Source organism: Sphaerodactylus townsendi, linkage group LG07 (assembly GCF_021028975.2).
Source record: "Sphaerodactylus townsendi isolate TG3544 linkage group LG07, MPM_Stown_v2.3, whole genome shotgun sequence".
NCBI classification, from domain to species: domain Eukaryota; kingdom Metazoa; phylum Chordata; class Lepidosauria; order Squamata; family Sphaerodactylidae; genus Sphaerodactylus; species Sphaerodactylus townsendi.
This window is the reverse complement of record NC_059431.1, coordinates 54,577,589-54,599,288: the sequence shown is the minus strand read 5'-3', so window position 1 is coordinate 54,599,288 and position 21,700 is coordinate 54,577,589. Positions and strand designations below refer to the sequence as shown.

The following is a 21,700-nucleotide window of genomic DNA, read 5'->3' as shown; positions in this document are numbered from 1 at the left end:
TGATTTATCTCCATACTCAACAATTGAAAGAACAGTCATTATTCAAGAGAATTGAGTAGATATAATGAGTTAATATTTTAATATTTTAGTATGGCAAAAATTAATTAATTTTTTAAATAAAAGATTTATAATTGAATTTAAAATAGCCTTCTATTAATTACTATAACATATGTACCACTGTCAAGTCTATCTTTTGCTAACACGATCTTGAATATGTCTGGAATGTTGTGGGTTTTCCGGGTTGTATGGTCGTGTTCCAGCAGTATTTTCTCCTGACGTTTCATCTACATCTGTGGCTGGCATAATTTTCCTTTCATCCTTTTTATCCTTTTTATGTATGAATATGAATAAAGTGTATGCACGGTATGTATTTGAAAGATCAAAACAGGAAAACATTTCAACTAGAAAATTAATTTATCAGACTTACAACCAAAATCCTAAACACAATACTTGGAATTAAATGGCACTTATTTCAATGGAAGTTATATCCTAACAATCCGTTTAGGATTGGAATGTAAACTAAGGACTGCTTATCCTCCTTTATAAAAAAGATGACAGAAAATGGAAACTATAGACTCTCTGTTACCGTGTTTCCCCGAAAATAAGACAGTGTCTTATATTAATTTTTGCTCCCAAAGATGCGCTATGTCTTATTTTCAGGGGATGTCTTATTTTTCCACTCCACAGCTGCATGCTCTGGTGTTCTGTTCGACAGGTGTGCTTCCAAACAAAAACTTTGCTACGTCTTACTTTTGGGGGATGCTTTATATTTAGCACTTCAGCAAAACCTCTACTACGTCTTATTTTCAGGGGATGTCTTATTTTCGGGAAAACGTTATATATGCAAACTGCTTTTATGAAAAAAGTGTGAAAGAACACACAAACAACATTATGTGTTTTGTGCTGGTTAATGCTAGGTGATTTCTGAATGCCACAGAACAATTCACATCACACCAAATGGTAGAAAATTGACAGCCTCATTAAAGTCCTTTTTAATGTCTCAGGGCTACAAGGCTAGAATTCTAAGTAGTTAAGATATGAGCCTGGAATACAAATACGAGAAAAAGTTTTAAGTTAGATTTCCATCAAACCTATCATTGCAATGGGTTACATTTAATAAAACACAAATAAAATACATATGAATAAAATAGTAAAAGTAAAATCTCTTAATAAATCTACATTATGGTAGTTCAATATTGCATAATATTGCTTGCACCTGGTTTAGAATATATATTTATAACTCCTGAAAGCTATTATAAACATTGCAATAATTTATACACTTAGCAATTACATTTTAGTATCACTGACAATGCTCCAAATTTGAATGAATGGTTCAATTTGTCCTCAAACTGACATTCTTCACTAAACTTTACCTGAAAAGATAATGATCACTCTTATATGCATCCTGGTCAGCCATTCATTTCTTTTGTATTGAAGGACACTTTGAAAGACAAAATTGGTTCCAGTCTTGATATCTTACCCCACTAACAAACTGCTCTAGTAGAATACACTCTCATAATGGGTTCCAAAAGCTATTCCAGAAAACTGCTTATGCAAAACTTTACAATAAACTTTTTGCCTTGGCTAAAAGGCTACGAGAAAACACTTTAAAAACCAAATTTGGCATACTAGAAAGGGTCATGGAAATTTCTGGACAAATTTCATTAATCTACTCTTAAACAGTTATTTTTAATTACTTTTCACATGTTTTTTAATTTCTGAATTTCATTCTAGATTTTGTGTGTGCGTGTGTGTGTGAACTGCTGTCAAATTGCAGCTGACCTATGGCAACCTCAGCAAGGGGTTTTCAAGACAAGTGAGAAAGAGAAGTGGTTTGCCTTTCTCTGTAGAGTATTACTTGGGTAGTTGCCCTTCCAAGTACTGACTCTGCTTAGCTCATGAGATCTTACAAGACTATGCCTTCTTCCACCTATCTTAGGCCGTTTCAGCATGGGCCAAAAACGGCGTCCTGGGGGCGGTAAAAACGCCGCCCCCAGGCCGCCGTTCGCACAGGTGGCGCTGCTGAAACGCAGCAGCGCTGACCTGGCTGCCATTCCCCTCCCTCAGGGCGGCATCAGGCCGCCCTGAAAAACAACCCTTTAAAGGGTTGTTTTTGAGGGAACAGCGTCTTCCCGGCGGCGCGGTGCGAACAGCACCGCTGGGAACCACCGCTGGAGGTCGGAGGGCAGCGTGGGCGGGGCTTCGGAGGCCAGCAGGCTGACGACGGGGGCAAGGTGAGTGGGAAAGGGAAGGGGGCAGAGGCGGCTCCATGCGGAGCCACCTGTCGTCCGCCGGCCTCTCCTGAGGCCGCCCGCACAGAATTCTTGCCGGCGTGGGGGCGCCTGGGGGGCCGTGCGGAAACGGCCTTAGCTTTACCCACTTCTATGGTAGTTTCCGCACAGCCCACAAATAACGGGATGAGGAAGCTATTTACCCCATTTTAGGGAAGAACTTTGTACAGGGCTCTTCCCCAAAATGGGTTCAGCATTATATTTCCCTCAACCTGGGTTTTACAAAAATCACTAAACCAGAGATCTTTTTGGAGAAGCCAAAGGAGACACAGCAACCAGGACTGTTTGCAATCGCTTCCTGGAGGGGCGAAACCTCCAGTGCAAAGGCAAACAGGGGAAACTGCGCAGAAATCACCTTTATTAGAAAAATCTTTAGTATTTTTTCTACCTCTTCTGACTTCTCTGCATTTAAAATCTTCTCTAGTTCTGGGCTCCTTTTCTTTTTGATGTGTTTCTCTCACTGACTTTTTCTTTCTTTCCTCCCTCTGTTTGACCCATGACATGACAGTCTTCTCTTCTAAGACTTATTGCCAGTACAGGTTCCCTTTCATCTGTGTGTATAATCTCTGCCTGCTGGCACTGAGATGAGCTGAGCTCCAAGTTTCACCTTTTTCCTTTAGGCAAATGGATTTCTTTTTTTAAATGTATCTGATGGAAATGGCTATTTGTCACTTCTTTAGCACTACATTGTGCAAAGCCATTTCTTTTCTACCACAAAGGACTATTTTTATAAATCAGCCAAAGGCTTTTTATAGTCTCTTCTCTATTTTGGACACTGGTACATTCCATGATTTAACTCATATGAATGTGCTTTTTCAAACCTCCTTTGCTCTCAAGATGTTCTTACTGTGTGATGGTGACTGAAGGGCAAACCCCCTAAAGAACAAGTAATTTCTTTCATTATTGACTGCTGGTTTTCTACTTCATAGCTTATCAAACAATGTCATCTTCTCCACTGGCAAATCATGGTAAGGATATTGTTTGCTAAGGCAATCAGATGAAGGACAAGTAACAGCAAGTTGTCTTCTATCATATGTGGGCCTAGCTCTATCAGAGGAAACTTCACCTTGACTGATTTAATTGATTTATTTTTTTAAATGTTAACTGCTTTGAGAACACTTCTACTGAAAAGTGCTCTCTCTCTCTCTCTCTCTCTCTCTCTCTCTGTCTGTCTGTCTATCTATTATATTTTACAGTGCAAAGTTCTAGCTGTCCTGTTCTTGCCACAGTTCTAATGTTCTTCTGCTGAAAAGACATAAAGATTCTACTTCCCCGTTCAAACTGTGGGGAAGGTAAATCTAAAACACAAATTAGGACTGCATCATCAAATCATTATAAACCTAATGAATGACAGTACATGCAGTTTAAGAGGATGAACCTAGGGCCTAACTACACATTACATAGTCCTCATGTCATGTCTGGGTCTGTAACAGGGTTGCCAGGTTTCTCCTAGCAACCTGTTGGAACTATTGCAAAGCAGGTACAGGGGACAGCGATCGGTGTCCCCATGTGATGACATCATTTTCAGTGTGATGCAGAAGGCTGGCATTGCATCTTTGGGATGCTCTAGCACTTGCTCTAAAACTTTATGATTTCCATAGAACACTCTAACACTCTCCTCAATTTTTTTCAGATGTGTATTTTAAAGAAACAACCCTACAAGAATGTTTGAAAAATTAGTTTCTGGCGTTTTCCACACAGACCAAATATCGTGGGATGGGGAGGTGAGATATCCCGGTTTGCGCATGATTTTCACATAGCTTCTGATCCTAAATTTGTCCGGTCCTTCTTCGCAGTGTTTGCATGGCAAGATTTCCCTTATCCTAGTGTTTTTAAAAATTGCTAAATTGGCGGTTCTTTTAAAATATCCTGTGCTGATCCCATTGCCATGCAAACACCATGGGAGAAGGACTGGTGTATTTTTCCCGCCTTGCGGCCTGCTCTCCCCACCCCTGCACCCGTCCAGGGTCTTGTTGCTGCTGCTGCTGCCCCCTCCTCCTCCACACCCGTTTGGCAAACAGCGAGCTGGGCATTGTCCCGGAAGGCATCTGGTCACGTGGTGGAGGGCGATTTTGCGCCCTCCACGTGACCAGATTAGTTGCGTCCGGGGACATGGGGTTATCCCATGTCCCTAGGCAGATACGCCTCTGGGAAAATGTAATCACCCTTGCAAGTTTTTGTGGTTCTCTGATTGTTTAATAAGGTAAGATGACACGGGCACACATAGTGGGGCACATTTAGTGGGGCAGATGATCTAAGTGCCATTCACCTGGATCACATGGGGACACATTTTGGCCCCTACCCCTCCCTCCCTTCCCCTGCACCCAGCCCCCAGCTGAACTCACCCGCTGCTCACCTGGACCATGCAACTTGCCTCCCTCTCCCGCAACCCACTCCCGCCCCACTCACATGGCCCACACCACTTGCCCCCACTTGCCTGGCCCACCACACCACTTGCCCAGCCCAGTCTACCTCCAGCCAAAGGCTCTGGCTCCCAGCTGCCTTGAGGGCTCCTGGCTGCTTCACCTGGAGCCAGCTGAAACCCACCCTCCTCTCCCTGAGAACCCACCTTTGTGCAGTGCAGAGAAGCACCCCAGTCAGGTGGGGAAGCCACAGAGCAGCAGTTGCCACCCCAGCTGCAGATGAGAGAGGACAGGATCTGGGGCTTCAGTACTAAGGATGGGGAAGTTTCGCTGCCTGTCCCAGGTGTACCACTGTAAAATGAGTCAAATCTTGCCAGTTGAAACTACAAGTTCAAAAACCAACCTTGAACCAGTGGAAGAAGTACTGGCTTCAGGAGAAATTAACATGAACAATAGTAACCAATCAGATAAGAAGCAGAGAGATCCATGATTGAATCTTCCTGAATTGTTAAAGAGTAATAGTTACTGTTTGAGGTGCTGATTCAGATTGTAGGTGTGGTTCCACCCCCCATAGTGCCTCCAAGTGAAACTGACCCCTTCTATGCTGATCCTAACCCTAGAAAGGAAAAAAATGAAACAACAAAAGATGGTGCTCAACTTTTTTTTCCTCTCCAGGATTAACAACTATGTCAAATTATGGAGGTCTGACTGGCCAAACATCTCTGACTGGCCAAACCAAGTCAGGTTTAAACCCACCTATCCCAAGACACCCCACATATCCCATGACACTAATCTAAACTGGAGCTCCATTTAGCAGCTGTTGGCCTTTTCCAGACACTGAGATCTGATCACATATCTCCTAACTTTGTCTCTTAAGGTTGCTCAGACTTGGAATTTGTCTAGATCACTGAAACTTCTTTCTTATGTGCCTTTCTGCCTGCTGTCCTTTTTTTTTGACATTTTGAGTCATTTACTTGTCAAGCACATTCTATTTTTCACCATTATTTATGCAGTTCACCTCTACAAATTCTGATGGTTGCAACACTCATGAACTGCATGTGATTTTATGTGACAGAATACGCAGACTGGTACACGTAAAATTAATGTCAGTGTTGCCTTACATGGACCATTTTACAGTTGTGATGTTTCAACTGATTCATATACAGAAGCAAGTGAGAGAATGAGCTTTACTAGGAATTTTTAAAATTATCATAGAGGAAGACTGATGTGACAATCTTTTGCATGCAAAGATAGATTAGTATTAGTATCTTTTTCCACTTCTTTGTAAGTTACGTAACCTCTCGGGTTAAGGTTACACTTCTGAACAATGAAATTTTGGTATTTTGGTCCATCATTACCATTTTAGGCTGAAGATTACTTTTTAGAAGAGTTAAAAGCAGTATGACAGACCAACTGATAATCACATGTACGCGTGCACACATAAAAAAACAGCACTGCAATTTCCTCCACTTTGTTGCATTTTCACTTTTGCAGACTAATGCACACATCTGAAGGTTTAAAATGCACATGAAAAGGTGCTGAATACAAAAGATCCCTGTAGAAAATGAACATACATTATCAGTTTTCAGTGATTTCCTGTTCTTTATGCAGATAACAATTTTAATTTATTCTGTATACAATACCTGTATATTGCTAAAATTATTTTTAAAAGGGAAAAAATCAAGATAAAGGAAAGATAAATTTAAAATATATAGTCTTCAATAAAATATATTAGGGTTGATTAGTTCTTTTTGAAAATATGAAGTTTCTTTTTGAAATAAATGTTACTAAGTCAAGTGTATTAAACTTAAAGAATTTCAGAACTGTGTCCTCTGCTTTCACAGATGAAAGACTTCCTGAGGAAGCAAAAGTATTTGCAGTTATTCATTTAAATTGATTTGATGCTGCCTCATATCTAAACACAATCACAATGGTGCTACCACAATGCCACCTGAAGCAGGATGTAGTTAACGGATTTTAGGTTCAGACTTGTGTGTCTACAGTGAAGGCTTGAAGTCCCACTACATAAGCAATACAATTTTCAAAATTACACAGATACCTTTGTTGCAACGTTTCTCTGCTGACAGGTCCAGATACAACTTTTATTGCCAGTTGGGTCAGCCACATTTCCAGGTAGAGCTTCAATGAATATCAGTATTTCCCTTATAATCATCAAAAATTGTTATAACCCCATTATAAATTTATGTATATTCTAGTGCATATGGATAGTTGAAGCATCCACCCTGAACCAGGATAATCTTGAATGGGCAGAGATGAATGAGTTGCATGGGAAGAGTCTGGTGCAGAACCTCTATCATACTCTGCTACATCAGAGGACTGCAGGTGATAATCCCAAAAAATGACTAGAATTTAGGTGGTAAATGCTTGGACAAATATAACCAAAATCTGGCTAGATTTTTTTTAGAGCCTGTCCCATGGCAATGAAAGCATTGGCCATTCTAATAAGCCTTCAGCCATCACGTATGGAACTGCCAACAATTCTCCTTTCCCCAGACCAACAGTCTGGCAGCTCCATCCAAAGGAGGGGGAGGAATTGTACCAAGGCAGATTTGCCCTCTGCAGGGTCCCCTGGCAGAGGGGAATGACTGCCAGCAGGTGGCTGTCACCTGGCCCTGCAGGGCCCAGTATTACGTCAGCTTTCTCACACCACCATGTTGGCACACAGAGCTGTGAAAGGAGCAGGCCCGGGGATGGAGCCAATGTTAGTCTGCTTCCATCCTGGGTTTGCAGCAGTTATGCTGTGGCCCTGGCTCTCAGACATTTGTCACCCTTATGTGGGCAGCCCTTTCCAGAGCCCCAATGCCTCCAAGAGGGCTTTCCAGCAACAGCACTGTCCCACATCCTCCAAAAGGGCTTTCCAGTGGCAGGGAAGGGGTTCTTCATTTTTCAGCTTCTTGCACCACTGGAAAGATCTCTTGGAGGAGGCAGGGCAACACTTTTGAGGCACCACGTCCTGCCACCGAGGCTCTGGAAGGAGCTGCCCACATATTCTAAACACAGTTACACTGCAGCACTGACAGAATTGCAGATTTAGTTTAGGATTAGATACTAACAAATGGTTTAGGATTAGATACTGGCAAATAAGAATGAATTTGGCAATTTTTTCAACTCGGAATGTGAAATTCAGCTTATTTTAACAGTTACCATTTCCAACCAATAGCACCTAGCTTTTCTTTCACCTTGTTAGACATTTATCTCTTCCTCAGTTTTTTTCCCTTGGTTGACTTGGTCCCTCACCTCCAATATACTATACCCTCCCCTATATCCCTAAATTTACCAATATATTTATCCCTATATTCCCACCTTCCTCCTGTACCCTGATTCTTCTAATCTCTCTTCCCCCCCCCCCCTAGTCTCTTTGCTGTGCTCAACTCCTTCTGCTCCTCCACCCTGTGAGGTGTTTGTCTCTGCTAAACTGATCTTCCAATGTCTTTAAATGCATTTACTGATTTTCAACATTCTATCACTGACCTTTCTTCTATAATCCCATTGATGAAAACAATAAAAGGAAAACAGGTCTAAGGAGGCTGACAAATGCCAGCACACATAGAATATGCTGGCAGAAAGGATTTGCCATGGAGATGGTGAGAGAGCTAGATGAATGAGAAGCCATCTGATATTTGGAAAGTCACAGCCTTAAAGGGGATGACAAGGATATACCATTGTTGAGGTATAAATACATGAATAGAATCAGAAAGACCCAAGCAGAAAATGAGTGAAGACAAGTAAAGGGTATAAAAATCAGTAGGAAGAAATAAAACTGGTATGTCATGAGACACGCCAAACCTCTTCAATCAAGAACAGTCAGGTACTGGATGCTACAGCATTGATGCTATGAAAATACTAACATTTTCAACATGGGTCTAATAGTGGATAGCTAATTTAGACCAGAAAAGACGAGGTGAATCACCAAACAGAACCTGCTCCACTTTCTGCCAGTCTTCATGCAGTTAAATAGGGTCAAGCAATATTCTGATCACTCACCATTCAATAGGTAAACAAAAAAAATCAATCTGTATGAAGGCATTTGACCCTGCATATATGACTGAGAGTCAGCTGTGTCAGCATACAGGAAAATTTATTAAATATGTTTTGCATTTTCACATTGATTTAGTTCTGCATTTATTGATATGGACAGCCAACCTCATCAATTTGAGGCTTACTTTACTTTTTGCTTTTCTATTTGTTTTATATACAGTAAAGCTGAAATAGAAGTGCCAACTCTGAGTTGGGAAATTCCTGGAGATTTTGGAGAAGGGATGGATTTGGAAAGGGGAGGAGCCTCAAAAGGGTATAATGTCATGGAGTCCACATTCCAAAGCTGCCATGTCCTCCAGGGGAATTGATATCTGCAACCCAGAGATAGATTGTAATTCTAGGAGCTCTCCAGGCACCACCTGGAGGTTGGCATCCTTGAGCTAAAATGAATGTATGACTCAAAAATCAACACAAAATTCTATTTTACAATTGTTTATGTCGAAAAATCTTTGCATAGATACATACCAGATATTCTCCAAATATTTAATACTTGACACCCAGCAATACACATTTTCAATGTCTGATAACTGACAGATGATATTAGACAGCCTTTGATATTGTCAAACTATGCTATTTAATAATCAACAACATTATAAAAGATTTGGGGGCAAGTTCTGGGAAGCCTACGTACTGAAAGCCAGCGTAGTGCAATGATTAAAAGCAGGTGGACTCTAATCTGGAGAACCAGGTTTAATTCCCCACTCCTCCATCTGAGCAGTGGAGTCTTATTTGGTGAACTGGATTTGTTTTCCTGCTCCTACTCATGAAGCCTGCTGGGTGACCTTGGGCTAGATGTAGTTTTTCCAAACTCTCACAAGGCATCTGTTGTGGGGAGAGGAAGGAGTTTGTAAGCCCCTTTGAGTCTCCTTACAGAAGAGAAGGGGCGGTATAAATTCAAACTTCTCTTCTTCTATTCAGTTCATGCAAGACATTATTGAGTCTTATCTGTGAACAAAGAATGTGCCCTGGACTGCACTGGAGAGTTACCATAAAATAGCAATTAATATTTGAGAAACTATGAGATTATATATTTGAAAAAACATACAAAAATCAAAACAGTCAAGAAATATGAACAAGTTTAGGGATGCATCCTGTTGCCAAACTCAGCTTTTTGAAGATTTAAACATTGTGAACTTCTGATTCAAAAGTTGAACAGTGAAATTAGAAAATATACTTGTTTAAAATATTTGTTTCTGCTACAATTTAACATCTATATATACATGGGAGGCTACCTGGTATTGAGCTAAATCTGCAAATTTAATCTCCTACTGTTTACTACATCAGGTGTAGCTACCAGGAATCTGGGACCTTAAAGCACATACTACATAGCTGACCTGCTCAAGTTTGCAGCTATCAGATAACATAATTCAGGTATCCACACATTATTACCATTCAAAGAAACACAATTATAATTATTCCTACAAAAGTAGCATGACCACTGTAAAAGATATTTGTGGGAAACCCAATCCAGCTGGGGGTGGTGCACTCCCACGCCACTGCACCACCTCCAGAGGGCTTTCAGGCAGTGCAGGGAGGCAGAAAAAACAACAACAAAAACCCAACTGCCTGAAAGCCCTTCATATGGGTGGCATAAGTCTGAAGCCCTGGCTGTGGCACTCTCAGTGTGAAAGTCCAGGTGTTGGCACCACCCCTGCAGATTACCAAACCTGCCAGCCACCCTGCACTGGCATCTGTGCAGAAAAATATGAAAACTTAAAAAGGCAAGAGGGATTTAAACACTTCCCTTAAAGTTAAAGACAAATGAGATCTTGCAACTTGTCACAAAATTTGAGCTACCACCCTTGAGACTGCAACCCTCATGTTGTACAGCTGGGGTAGGGTCCGGTATCACTGAATGCCAAGAGGGAAAAAAGGAGCAAATGCATCCACTGTCAGTAGTGAGAGAAGGCAGGCAGGCACCAAAGAGCTGAGAGGTGGAAGAGCCAGTGGCACCCTCCCTCCCAATCACTTGACACTGGTGGCAGGGCAGAGAAGGCTTAGAGCAGAAAATCAACATTCTCTCATGTATCAGTTAACTGTGTTTGGTATGAATCATTGTATTTTAACCAGCACACCATGAACTGGATTCTAATGAACTTCACTGAAAGAGCAACAGAAGATCAATTAGTTTTGTAATTCTCCATTTCCTACAGAACAGAACATAATATGCCAGCACTTCATGACCTGACATTCATAAGATAACCAAGGCAATGGAATTAAAATGAGATGAAAGGCCTCACAATTTTAGCTAACTAGATAGATTCTAGATCTTTGGCCAGCTCTGTGCTTTCTCAAGGCTATCTTCTACAATGATTAGGATATTAAATAGGAAGGCAATTTCCCTACTTCCCACTGTAGTCTTCTGTGCCTCTTCTAAAAATGTGCTCTGGTAGGTCACTGTATCTCCAGTACCAATAGACAGCAAAGTACGGGGAGGTCTACACTGGAGATTCATCAGAAATTACCCTCCCACTCCTCCACTAACAGAGATGCCTTATTGTCAGCAGAACTGCTTCTATGCCAGTGGAACAGCAGCTTCCAGCATGTTACTTCCTGGGATTAATTCTCATTGAATAAATCAGAGTCTGAGTCTGAGCAGACCTGCTTTGGGCAGCAGGATCCAAACTAAAGCCAGATAATTTGTTTTAATATCTTGAAGTAACCAAATTTACTTGTATATGCTTCTTCTGCTAAGCTATATCTTAAAACCTAATTTAAATTAAAATCTCACATAAACGTTTTGATCACAGATTTAAATTATCTCAAGATTCAAAGGCAAAAAGGACTATTAGTAATATCCACAGGGTATAAAAACTACTGTTCCTTAGCTATTAAACCCATGGCACGTACACAGTTGACTCTGACAATGCCATGAGCAAAACTCTGCTACAGTTGAGGAACCTGGGATGACAGAGTCCAAAATTCAACAGACCCTGCTGATTGGGTCATCTTGGAAAGTCACTGAATATTCTTTTGCTCCATCAGTGAGAAGGAATCCTCCTTGAAAATTACACCAAAACCTGGGCTGGCTTGTCTTTCAACATTCTTAGGTGTCAGATGAAGCTAAGCATTCTTCCCACTCATGAATACCATATTCACTGCTATTACATACCATTTATGCAATAGATAACACAACTTACCAGTTTCACCAAAGGCCCAGAACTATATTAGCTTTTTCCAAGGGAGGTGGGGCTTCAGTCTTGACTCCCTTCAGCAATACTGCAAAGCACAACAGGCTGTTGACCAATACTGAAGGAACAGCCAAGGCTGTTTTACTCACTTTAGCCTTGCATCACACGCCCTTGTCACCTGCCCAGAGTCACAAATTGGTATGAGGTAAACTTCAACAGTAAAATGATCATCAGGTGAATTTACCAAACTGAGCTCTTACTGGATTGCCTCATTGACGGTGGCCAGCATTTGCCTCAAGCAGCTTTCTGCATGCAGTTTCCACTTGTTCAACAGATCATTTGTTTGTATCTACTTTTGTCCAGTCCAAGAACTATTTTTTTCCTTTTGAACACTTAGGTGCACATTTGTCTGATACATGGTGAGGTCATTAAACTGATCCACATATATTGTAAAGTAGGGATTTGTTTATCATTTGCTTCCCTCTCCTCTTTGCACTTTCACAGTTGGAGAAATATTTTACATGACCAATACAGAGCCCTCCGGGGATGGGGCGGTATAAAAGCTTAAAAAATAAATAAAAATAAAATAAAATAAATACTGGCAAAATTCAGAGGGGTACAGCCTATAGGGACATGGAGTAACCCATGTCCACAGGCGCACACCTTTCGGCCATGTGTGTATGGGGGGGTGCTGGGCGCCCCCACATAACAAAATGGTGTGCGCCCCAGCCGCATGCCACTGAGCCCCCACCCCTGCAGGGTGGTGGGGGTGAGGTTTGGCGGCAAGCAGTCATGGTGCCCACCTGGGCTGCCTGCCGCCACTGAGCCCACCCCAGCCTCCATGCAGGTCAGCTTTTACCCTCCCCAGGCCCTGGGGATGGCAGGAGTTGGCCTGCAGAGAGGCAGGGGGCAGGGTTTGGTCCAAGCCCCACCCTAATCTTCCCCCCCAAGCGTGGGGGGCATGGGGCAGGGGACACTCAGAGTAGGTGTTGTTCCTGGGGGCCATTTCCCCTCTATACGCTTCTGGCAAAACTGCCTGCTTATTGCGCCGGTGCATCTGCTTGAGAAATGTCTGCAAGATTGAGTGGTGAGCATTTGCAGTTACTCTTGCTTTCTGAAACCCAATAAACCCCCCACCACAAAATAGAAGTAAAAAGGCAGTCAAGGAAGGCAATCCTAAGCACGACTGCTGTGCAAAGGGTGGGATAACTTCAGGAAAGCTAAATTGGTGGAGCAGTCATCTGATCTGCGGTTTTTCCTTCACATGTCATCACAGCACTTGACTTCCCACAAAAATACAACAGGAACAGAAAAATAAAAGCAGTTCTAGAAAGACTTTGGTGTGTTTTTTAAAAAAAATCATGAATGCATCTTGGTTCCTCCACCCTAGGCTTGATCTGCCCAGGTGATTGGCAAAAAACTTGGGTCTGAGTGTTTCCCCGGTGTTTGGAAAAGCACACATTTCATTCATTCATTCATTCATTCATTCATTCATTCATTCATTCATTCATTCATTCATTCATTCAGTCAGTCAGTCAGTCAGTCAGTCAGTCAGTCAGTCAGTCAGTCAGTCAGTCAGTCAGTCAGTCAGTCGATTTGGTAGACCGCTCTACCCCTGAAGGGCTCAGAGCGGTGTACAAGCCAAACAAAACAATAAATTACAACTAAAAAGAAAGAGCAAATCGAATAACCCCAATAAAATCAATAAAATCTGTAGCAGCAATAACCTATCCATAATTATGCGGATGACGTCCAGTCCTAACCCCAGGAGGGGACCGGCAGATTTCCAAATAAACAGATGGTACACAGGGAAACAGGGAGGGGCAGACTCAGTGGCCAGCCCCCCTCCCAAGCCTGGTGGAACAGCTCAGTTTTGCAGGCCCTGCGGAACTCACCAAGGTCCTGCAGGACCCTAACAGCTGGAGGGAAAGCGTTCCACCAGGCAGGGGCCAGGGCTGTAAAAGCGGGGAGGGAGTGAGGGATGGGGTGAGGGGTGGCATGCAAGGGAGGGGAGGGAGGGGGCCCGGCATCTGGACATGGCCCACCCATCCTAGCAGAGGGAGAGGGAGGGGAGGGAGGGATGGCATGCAATGGAAGGGGAGGGGAGTGAGTGAGGGGTGGCATGCAAGGGAGGGGGAGGGGGCCGGCATCTGGACATGGCCCACCCACCCCAGCAAAGAGAGGGGGAGGGGTGGCATGCAAGGGAAGGGGAGGGAGGGAGAAAAGGGAGGGGTGGCATGCAAGGAAGGGGGAGGGGTTTGTTCAACCCCTCGAGCAGCAGCAGCCAGCCTGTTTCAGCCTCCAGCAGGTCCTGCGTGCACTCGCTGCTCTGCCCTGAGCTGCTCCAGTGCTTCCGCCCCATCCCTCTGCCTCCGCTCCACACACTCAAGCAGGGGGCAGCCTGCTCTAGCCTCCAGCAAGTCCTGTGCACATCACTCTGCGCCTCTCTAGCATCTCTGCCTCCTTTTTCTCTGCCCCCCCTCTGGCAGCAGCCACCCAGAGCACAGACACCAGGCCCACCAGCCGAGTCCTTCCTGCTCGCCGCAGTGCACACACATTGTGCTCAGTGGCCCAGGCAGTTTGGATGTGTGTGTGTGTGTGATGATTTTCCGCCTCCCCCCATGATGAACTTGCATGCGTGCCCCAGAGAGGGCTCTGAGTGCCACCTCTGGCATGCGTGCCACAGGTTTGGCACCACTGGTTTAGGGAGTTCAGGGATAGCCATACTTTGAGGGGGAGTCGAGAAGGGAGAGAAGAGATACATCAGCATGTGACCTGATGAGAAACGACTTGCCATGGGAAGAATGAAATTGGGAAGATTCAATTTGACCAACAAGAATAAATCAAAATTTGCCTCTGTCTATAAAAATCCCAGGGATTAATGAAGGGACAAAAAGATCGGTTTAATCATATTTAATTTTCCTGTACTTAGATGCTATAGGATTGTGTGATCTTATGCTGTCCAACTGGCTGTTTTTAAGGCCTGTTCAGTTCACACTTACCAGAAGTGTGTGTGTGTGTGTGGGGGGGGGCAGCTGTTAAGGCCTACTTTCCTAGAGAGCTCACATCAGAGAGTGGTCTCATCTGTAGGAATTCGAAGAGACAAGGAGAGGCACAAGTGGTATTAATGCCTTTTAAGACCAAAAGGTGAAAGGAGCCAGGGTGCAGACCTTCAGGCTGGAATAAATCTCTAAGAATTGGTCTGTGGTGGGGGGCAGCTATAAGAAATGAGAAAGGAGACTGAGTGGATTAAGGGCTGGAAAGAGGCAAACTTCTCACAGAGGTCTAAAAACCGCAGTAAAAAATCCCTTATTTCCTGGGTCAGAACAAGGGTCAGAAGTGTCATGTACAACATGAACATCAGCTGTACCTTGTCTGATGATTAAACAACTGTATAGCAAAAACAATATGAAATATAAGCCAACAGCTGAACTTTTACCAGAAAGATCCACACGTTTCAATTGTTCTCATGTTGTCACAGCAAAAGAATAGTTCTTTTTGTTTAAGAATTCCTTCTGAACAAATTATACTAATGTGCTTTACCAGACCAGCTCAAATTGCTAGTGCCAAAATCCTGACACAAAGGAAAAATGACCAAGTTTTAGGAATTGAGCTGCAGCCATCATTTAAGTATAGAGGATAAAAGATGATGTTTGTGCCACACTAGGGCACTTTTCTCATGGCCCTCACTGTTTTAGATGGATCGAGGAAACCAATTCCAGAACTGAAGGCAAGATATTTTCACATCTGTGTATACAAATGACCTAAATCATTCTAAGTGAACTATTGTTTTAAGCTGAATGTGTATTACTAATCAATACTTACTGCAACTGCTTCCAGGATTTGTTTCACAGCATCAGCAGCATCTCGCTCACTGTAATACCCCTTTTCCACAATCCTGTCAAGAAAACAGAAGATGCAGCTAAGATGCAAGGACTCAATAAGAGCCCACAATCCAACATTTATGACTCATTAAAAATTAACCCCAAAGGAATCGGCACATCTTACAATGTCTCCTTTAGAACAAGAACTGTCACGCTCTTAGCTAAAAATAGTTACTGCTTATAATGCAGGATTTTCAGCTAAAATAAAAAGATGCTTTCAGTATATCAACAGTGAAGCAGAAAAAATAAAATCTACTTCTGCTATCAAGTATTAAAATCAAAGCTGCCACAAGAAATGTACCAATTATTGACTCTGGGACATAATCTCTATACACTTTGCGAGGGATAAACTCATTTCCACCAATGAGATTTAGACCGAGTAGGCATAGAGAATGAAGTCTGATTATGCTAGCAAGTATTATTATTATTATTATTATTATTATTATTATTATTATTATTATTATTATTATTATTATTATTATTGTTGTTGTTGTTGTTGTTGTTGTTGTTGTTGTTGTTGTTGTTGTTGTTTAATATCACCACTGCCAGTTCTTTAGCTGGTTTTTGGCCTTTCATTACAATTCAACCGTCACCCAGAGGCTTAGGAAGTTGTAATGTATCAGTGAAGTATTTGTGCAGATCGCAGCAGGGCTGCCTTCTGAATCTGACTGATGTTGATTTTTCGCATAGGACTTCTGATCATAATATTCAGGCAGAATTACAAGCTAGTATGGATGACTGGATCAGCTTTGACACTTTCATATTGAACTGCCAATGGAATGTTATGGCACAGAGTGATTTTGAAGCTGGGGTGATTGAAAAGGATACAGGAGTAATTGCTGCATGCAATCAAGGACTGCCGCAATAATGATTTAGTAACAAATTTGCCCCAAAAATGTGGTTCTGTGTGTGCGGGGTTGGGAGGCCTTACATATTTCTGTTCCTTCACAGTATCAATAGGCAAGAGAGCCTTTGCCCGCCACTCACTAGTGTGAAGAGTCCCATGGAGGGCAATTCTTTCGCCAATAGTATTTATCATCTATATGTACTGTCTTGCCAGGTTGATTCAAAGGTTTACTGGGTTGGCATGAGTACACCAATAACACCCAGTTGTATCTGCTGGAGGAGAGTCAGCCAGATACCTCCCCATACATTTTGGCCTGCTGTCTGTGGGCTGTGGTGAAATGGATGAAAAAGAGTCAGCTGAAGATAAATCCAGCTATGATAGAGGTCATAGCTGGATGAAAAAAAAATGGCCAGAGCCTGCACTGAAGCCAGGTACCTCCACAGTTGCCAGGTTCACTGAAGCTTCCAGCTTTCTTGTCACCTGCTCCCCACCATCACCACTGCCCTATAACCCCAGAACTTCCTTCACAAATAAACTTCTGGACACTAACAGAGAAAGTATGTGCATTGACTGCATGTGCACACACAGCACTCTTGTTTGGGGAGGATTTAACTCCCCTGTGTAATTTTTTTAAGTTTTCAATTTTTCTGCAAACTGTGGGGGTTGTGGGGGAGGGGTGGCTAAATTCAGAGACACAAAATCCTTTCTGTCATCATGGACCCAATCCATGGATTTAGATTCCCACAGATTGGCCCACAGTTCAGAAATAGACATATTGATCTCAGTTCATATATAGACCCCCTCATTATTATCTTTCTTTTAAAATAGCCTACTCCCATACAGTACTTTCATGGAGAAGCAGACAATAAAATAAGAGTACCAAATAATAAAAATAATATTTGCTAAATAATAGCCCAAGAGTGCTTGAGCATGTGAACTTGTTCAATTAAACAGATTTCTCAAAGGCAATGGAGGATCTTCACTGACTGTTATCATAGTATTTCGTGGGACAATATCAATTGATATAGAGCGGATTCATTCCTCTTTTGAAGCATTCACACCATCTCAAAATTTTACAGAGGAATCATTCAAAGGTTTGGAATCCTGCGTCTTCAACATGCTGATGACACTCAGCTCTGTATTTCACTAACAAATCATCATAAAGCAACCCATTACAGTTCTGCAGTAGTGTCTGGAAGCTGGAAACAAATAGATGAAGTTAAAATAGTACTGGGTAATCCCAAGTCTCTCAAAGGAATTGTAATGCTTGTTTGAGGGGAGGGGAGGGGAGAGATGGCAGGTGTGTTGAGGTTTGAGCCTGGGATATGGGTACCAATACTGTTGTATAATGTACAAGAACCAGAACATAACAAAGAACTATTCAAATCAATTTGCCATTTCTTATTTATTTCATTTATTCCCCATCTTTATATCCAATAGGGACCAAAAGAGACTTACATCATTGTCCTCTCTTCCATTTTATTCTCACAACAACCCTGGGAGTTTGGTTAGGCTGAGAGTGCATGACTAACCCAAGATCATCCAGCAAGCTTCCACGACAGAGCACAGACTCAGACTTGGGTCACCATATTGAACAACAATGGAGTTGCTTCCAAGTCGACTTGCTTGGGATTGCTCCCTGCATTTCCATGCTGACGCTCAACATTAGGAAAGGCATTCCATATGATATGAATTTTGATATAGAGATAAAGTATCTTTGAGCCCGCAAGGTGAGGGGTGGCATATAATAAATAAATAAATAAATAAATAAATAAATACATACATACATACATACATACATACATACATACATACATACATACATACATACATACATACATACATACATACATACATACATACATACTGCTTTTTTTTTTTGCAAACTTTACTTATGTAAATTTTGCACAAAATTTTCCAAGGGTTTGTAATGTTTAAACTATTTTAATATATTTTAATTACCTTACAGGCAAGTGATGCATGCATATGCCTGATTCCTGCAATCCATTATTTAGTTAACATAAAATCTTTGAAAAAATAAAGACCATGTGCATGTCTGAATTCTTAATGTGATGCAATAAAATATGCCAGTGAAGGAATTAGGAATTTGATATCAAAGTGATCTAATCCAGCCACTGAACAAGAGTAGAATCTAGTAATGCAGTAAGAAATACTGATACTAGTAAGCATTTTCTGCAGTCCGCTTCCAAATTACAGCCAATATTGTAGAGGAATTACACAGACATTTTAAGCTATGATGGCAACATTTTAAAACAGAGAAAATAAACATTAGCCTTTTAAATATTTGTTCTATTTTCCTCTTTTCTGTTCTGTTCTTTTCTTTGTTAACAATAAAATACATTTTAACCTTTTTTAAAAACTGGCTATCTGAAGCACAAGATTCAAACTGGGTACTGTTACATGGCTAGCTACTATAAACTTCCATTTTCACTGTTACATGGCTAGCTACTATAAACTTCCATTTTGCATGAGAGACACTATGAAATAAACCTTAGGAATGCATGTAACACTGAACAATTTGCTAGAAATAGTGTATAACACAGGAAGGTACAGACATTAATACTGTGGCAAAGATAAGAATACAAAATATGTCATAATGGGGCAGAAGAAAAAAACCCTCTATCAAAGAAAACAGATGATTCCACTTTGTTCAGCATTTAGAGATAGTGTGAAGATAGGATTATTCCAGATTGTCTCCCCAATCCAACTAGGGGGCATACATGTTTAAAGCAAGGTCTTCACATTTATATCCCTAGCTGGATGATGCAACTACTTACAGAAGAGAATGGAGCTGCTGCAGCAATGCATACATTATTGTTAGGATTTTACAAGTGCCTGCTTCATTGAGTCAAGTAAGAATAAACTGTTGAAGTTACATTACTAGAATCAAATGAGCTTCTGGAAAGATCTCTCTGTTTCTTCTTCCAGAAAAAGTGGAGAGGCAGACACACAGGCACAGATACCCAGACTGAGCACTTGCATAGACAGAGTTTGCTGTTCCTACATTTAGTGTAAATTCATTTGTTATCCGGTAAAATTCCACAAAACAACACATCTCTACTATATTATTTATTCTGCTAATTCATCTCAATACAACAATTATTTTCTTAATACTGTCATCTCTGGAAGCAGAGCCTTTTCACTTAAGAACTATAACTCATGATACAGATCCATGCATTTCTGTGGACTGACGAGGGGGGAAAGATATATACCGGTATTCAGTGATTTCCACTAGCAATCCTACGTTACATGCTCTAATTTCATAATCTTAAATACACTTGACATTAAGAGAAACCTGGAGCAGTCACTGCTCCATTGTCTCTTCCTCATAATATCATCCGTTGTGTTAAACACTTTGTGTATTACCTGGTTCCAGTTCTCCCTTCATTGGTTGTGCATGGTGGGAGAAAGGAAACACACTGACATAATGTCATGTATTGTATTAAATCTGGTGCTGTGAGGGAAAGGTAGGAATAAAGAAGCATGGAGTGATGCTACCTTAATGTCTCTCAAAACATCTAGTTGCCCTGCCTCCAAGTAAGTTCAAAAGCTTTTAAGCTTTTCTTGGCAATAAATGCTACTGTAATTGGGACTTGTAGGGAAGTCAATACAAATATGAGCTGGAGATACCTGGAACTGAAATGCCTAGGTGTTTCTTAGCACATATATGAGCGAAACATAAAAGTCAAAACTACCGACCATGCAACTTGAATAAGATCTTTCTTCCCAAGAAGATGAATCTAATTTTATCCTATGATTTCCCTCACACAATAACAAACTCTTGTGAAATCAGAGAATGAGCAGTGGTAGACCAAAAATGCCCTTTGACTGAAATACAAATACCGTATATACTCGTGTATAAGTCGACCCGCATATAAGTCGAGGTACCTAATTTTACCACAAAAAACCGGGAAAACTTACTGACTCACGTATAAGTCGAGGGTGGGAAATGCAGCAGCTACTGGTAAATTTCAAAAATAAAAATAGATACCAATAAAATTACATTAATTGAGGCATCAGTAGGTTAAATGTTTTTGAATATTTATTTCAAAGAAAAACAGTAAACTAGCTCTGTAAGTGGGAAAGGGAGTCAACAAAAACAATATGGTCTCAACAATAACTTTAAAAGTACAAAAACATTAGCTCAACCAGCAACCAAGCTAAAACACAAGAGTTAAAATCCTTCAAAACTGGATTTTTGATCAGGGGAGGAATGTTTATGTTAGCAGTACCAACATTTCAGAGTATCTTTAGGAGACCCTCCTGATGATACCAGCCAGGTTTGATGAAGTTTGGTTCAGGGGTTCCAAAGTTATGGACCCTCAAAATGTAGCCCCATCCACTATTATCTCCCATTGGAAACAATGGGGGATGGGGCACCCATTTTGGGGATCCATAACTTTGGACCCCCTAAACCAAACATCACCAAACCTGGCTGGTATCTGGACCCCCTAAACCAAACATCACCAAACCTGACTCTCCTGATGATACCACCCAGGTTTGGGGAAGTTTGGTTCAAGGGGTCCATAGTTATGGACCCTCAAAATGTAGCCCCATCTACTATTAGCTCCCATTGGAAACAATGGGGGATAGGGGCACCCTCTTTGGGGGTCCATAACTTTGGACCCCTTGAACCAAACTTTACCAAACCTGGGTGGTATCATTATGAATGTCACTTGATGATATTCTGAAAGTTTGGTACTAGTAGCCTAAAACCTGTGCCCCCTGGAGGCCGACAAAGTAAAAACCCTAACATATTTTTTTAAAATACAGCTGACTCTTGTATAAGTCGAGGGGGGCTTTTTCAGCCCAAAGAAGTGCTGAAAAACTCAACTTATACACGAGTATATACGCTATTTCTTCAAAGGGGGAAAGGATCCAGAAAATCTTTAATATTTTAACAGTCATCATTCAGAGAATGGCAGCCAGCCAATGAAAATCTATGAAGGTTCTCATCTGACATGTCTTTAAAAGACACATGGGACTGCCATGACACCTGCAGCCGCTTTTCACAAAGTGGCTTCTCCACGAATAAAGTGATTCTATAGAGCTGATATTCTTTCCCCCTCCACAGACTCTCTCCCCGCCCCCTGAAGCCTCTCTC

The 21,700-nt window shown here is 41.6% G+C and overlaps 1 protein-coding gene across 3 annotated transcripts in view; it reads right to left on the bottom strand.

Moving 5' to 3' along the window:
- The window catches only part of CAMK4 (calcium/calmodulin dependent protein kinase IV), a 113,821-nt gene that overhangs the window by 27,182 nt on the left and 64,939 nt on the right, over positions 1 to 21,700 (bottom strand). For all 3 annotated transcript variants that reach the window (XM_048503962.1, XM_048503961.1, XM_048503963.1), the window contains one exon: positions 15,670 to 15,742. In XM_048503962.1, coding sequence (XP_048359919.1) covers positions 15,670 to 15,742 — 73 coding nt within the window. The remainder of the gene's footprint in view (positions 1 to 15,669; positions 15,743 to 21,700) is intronic.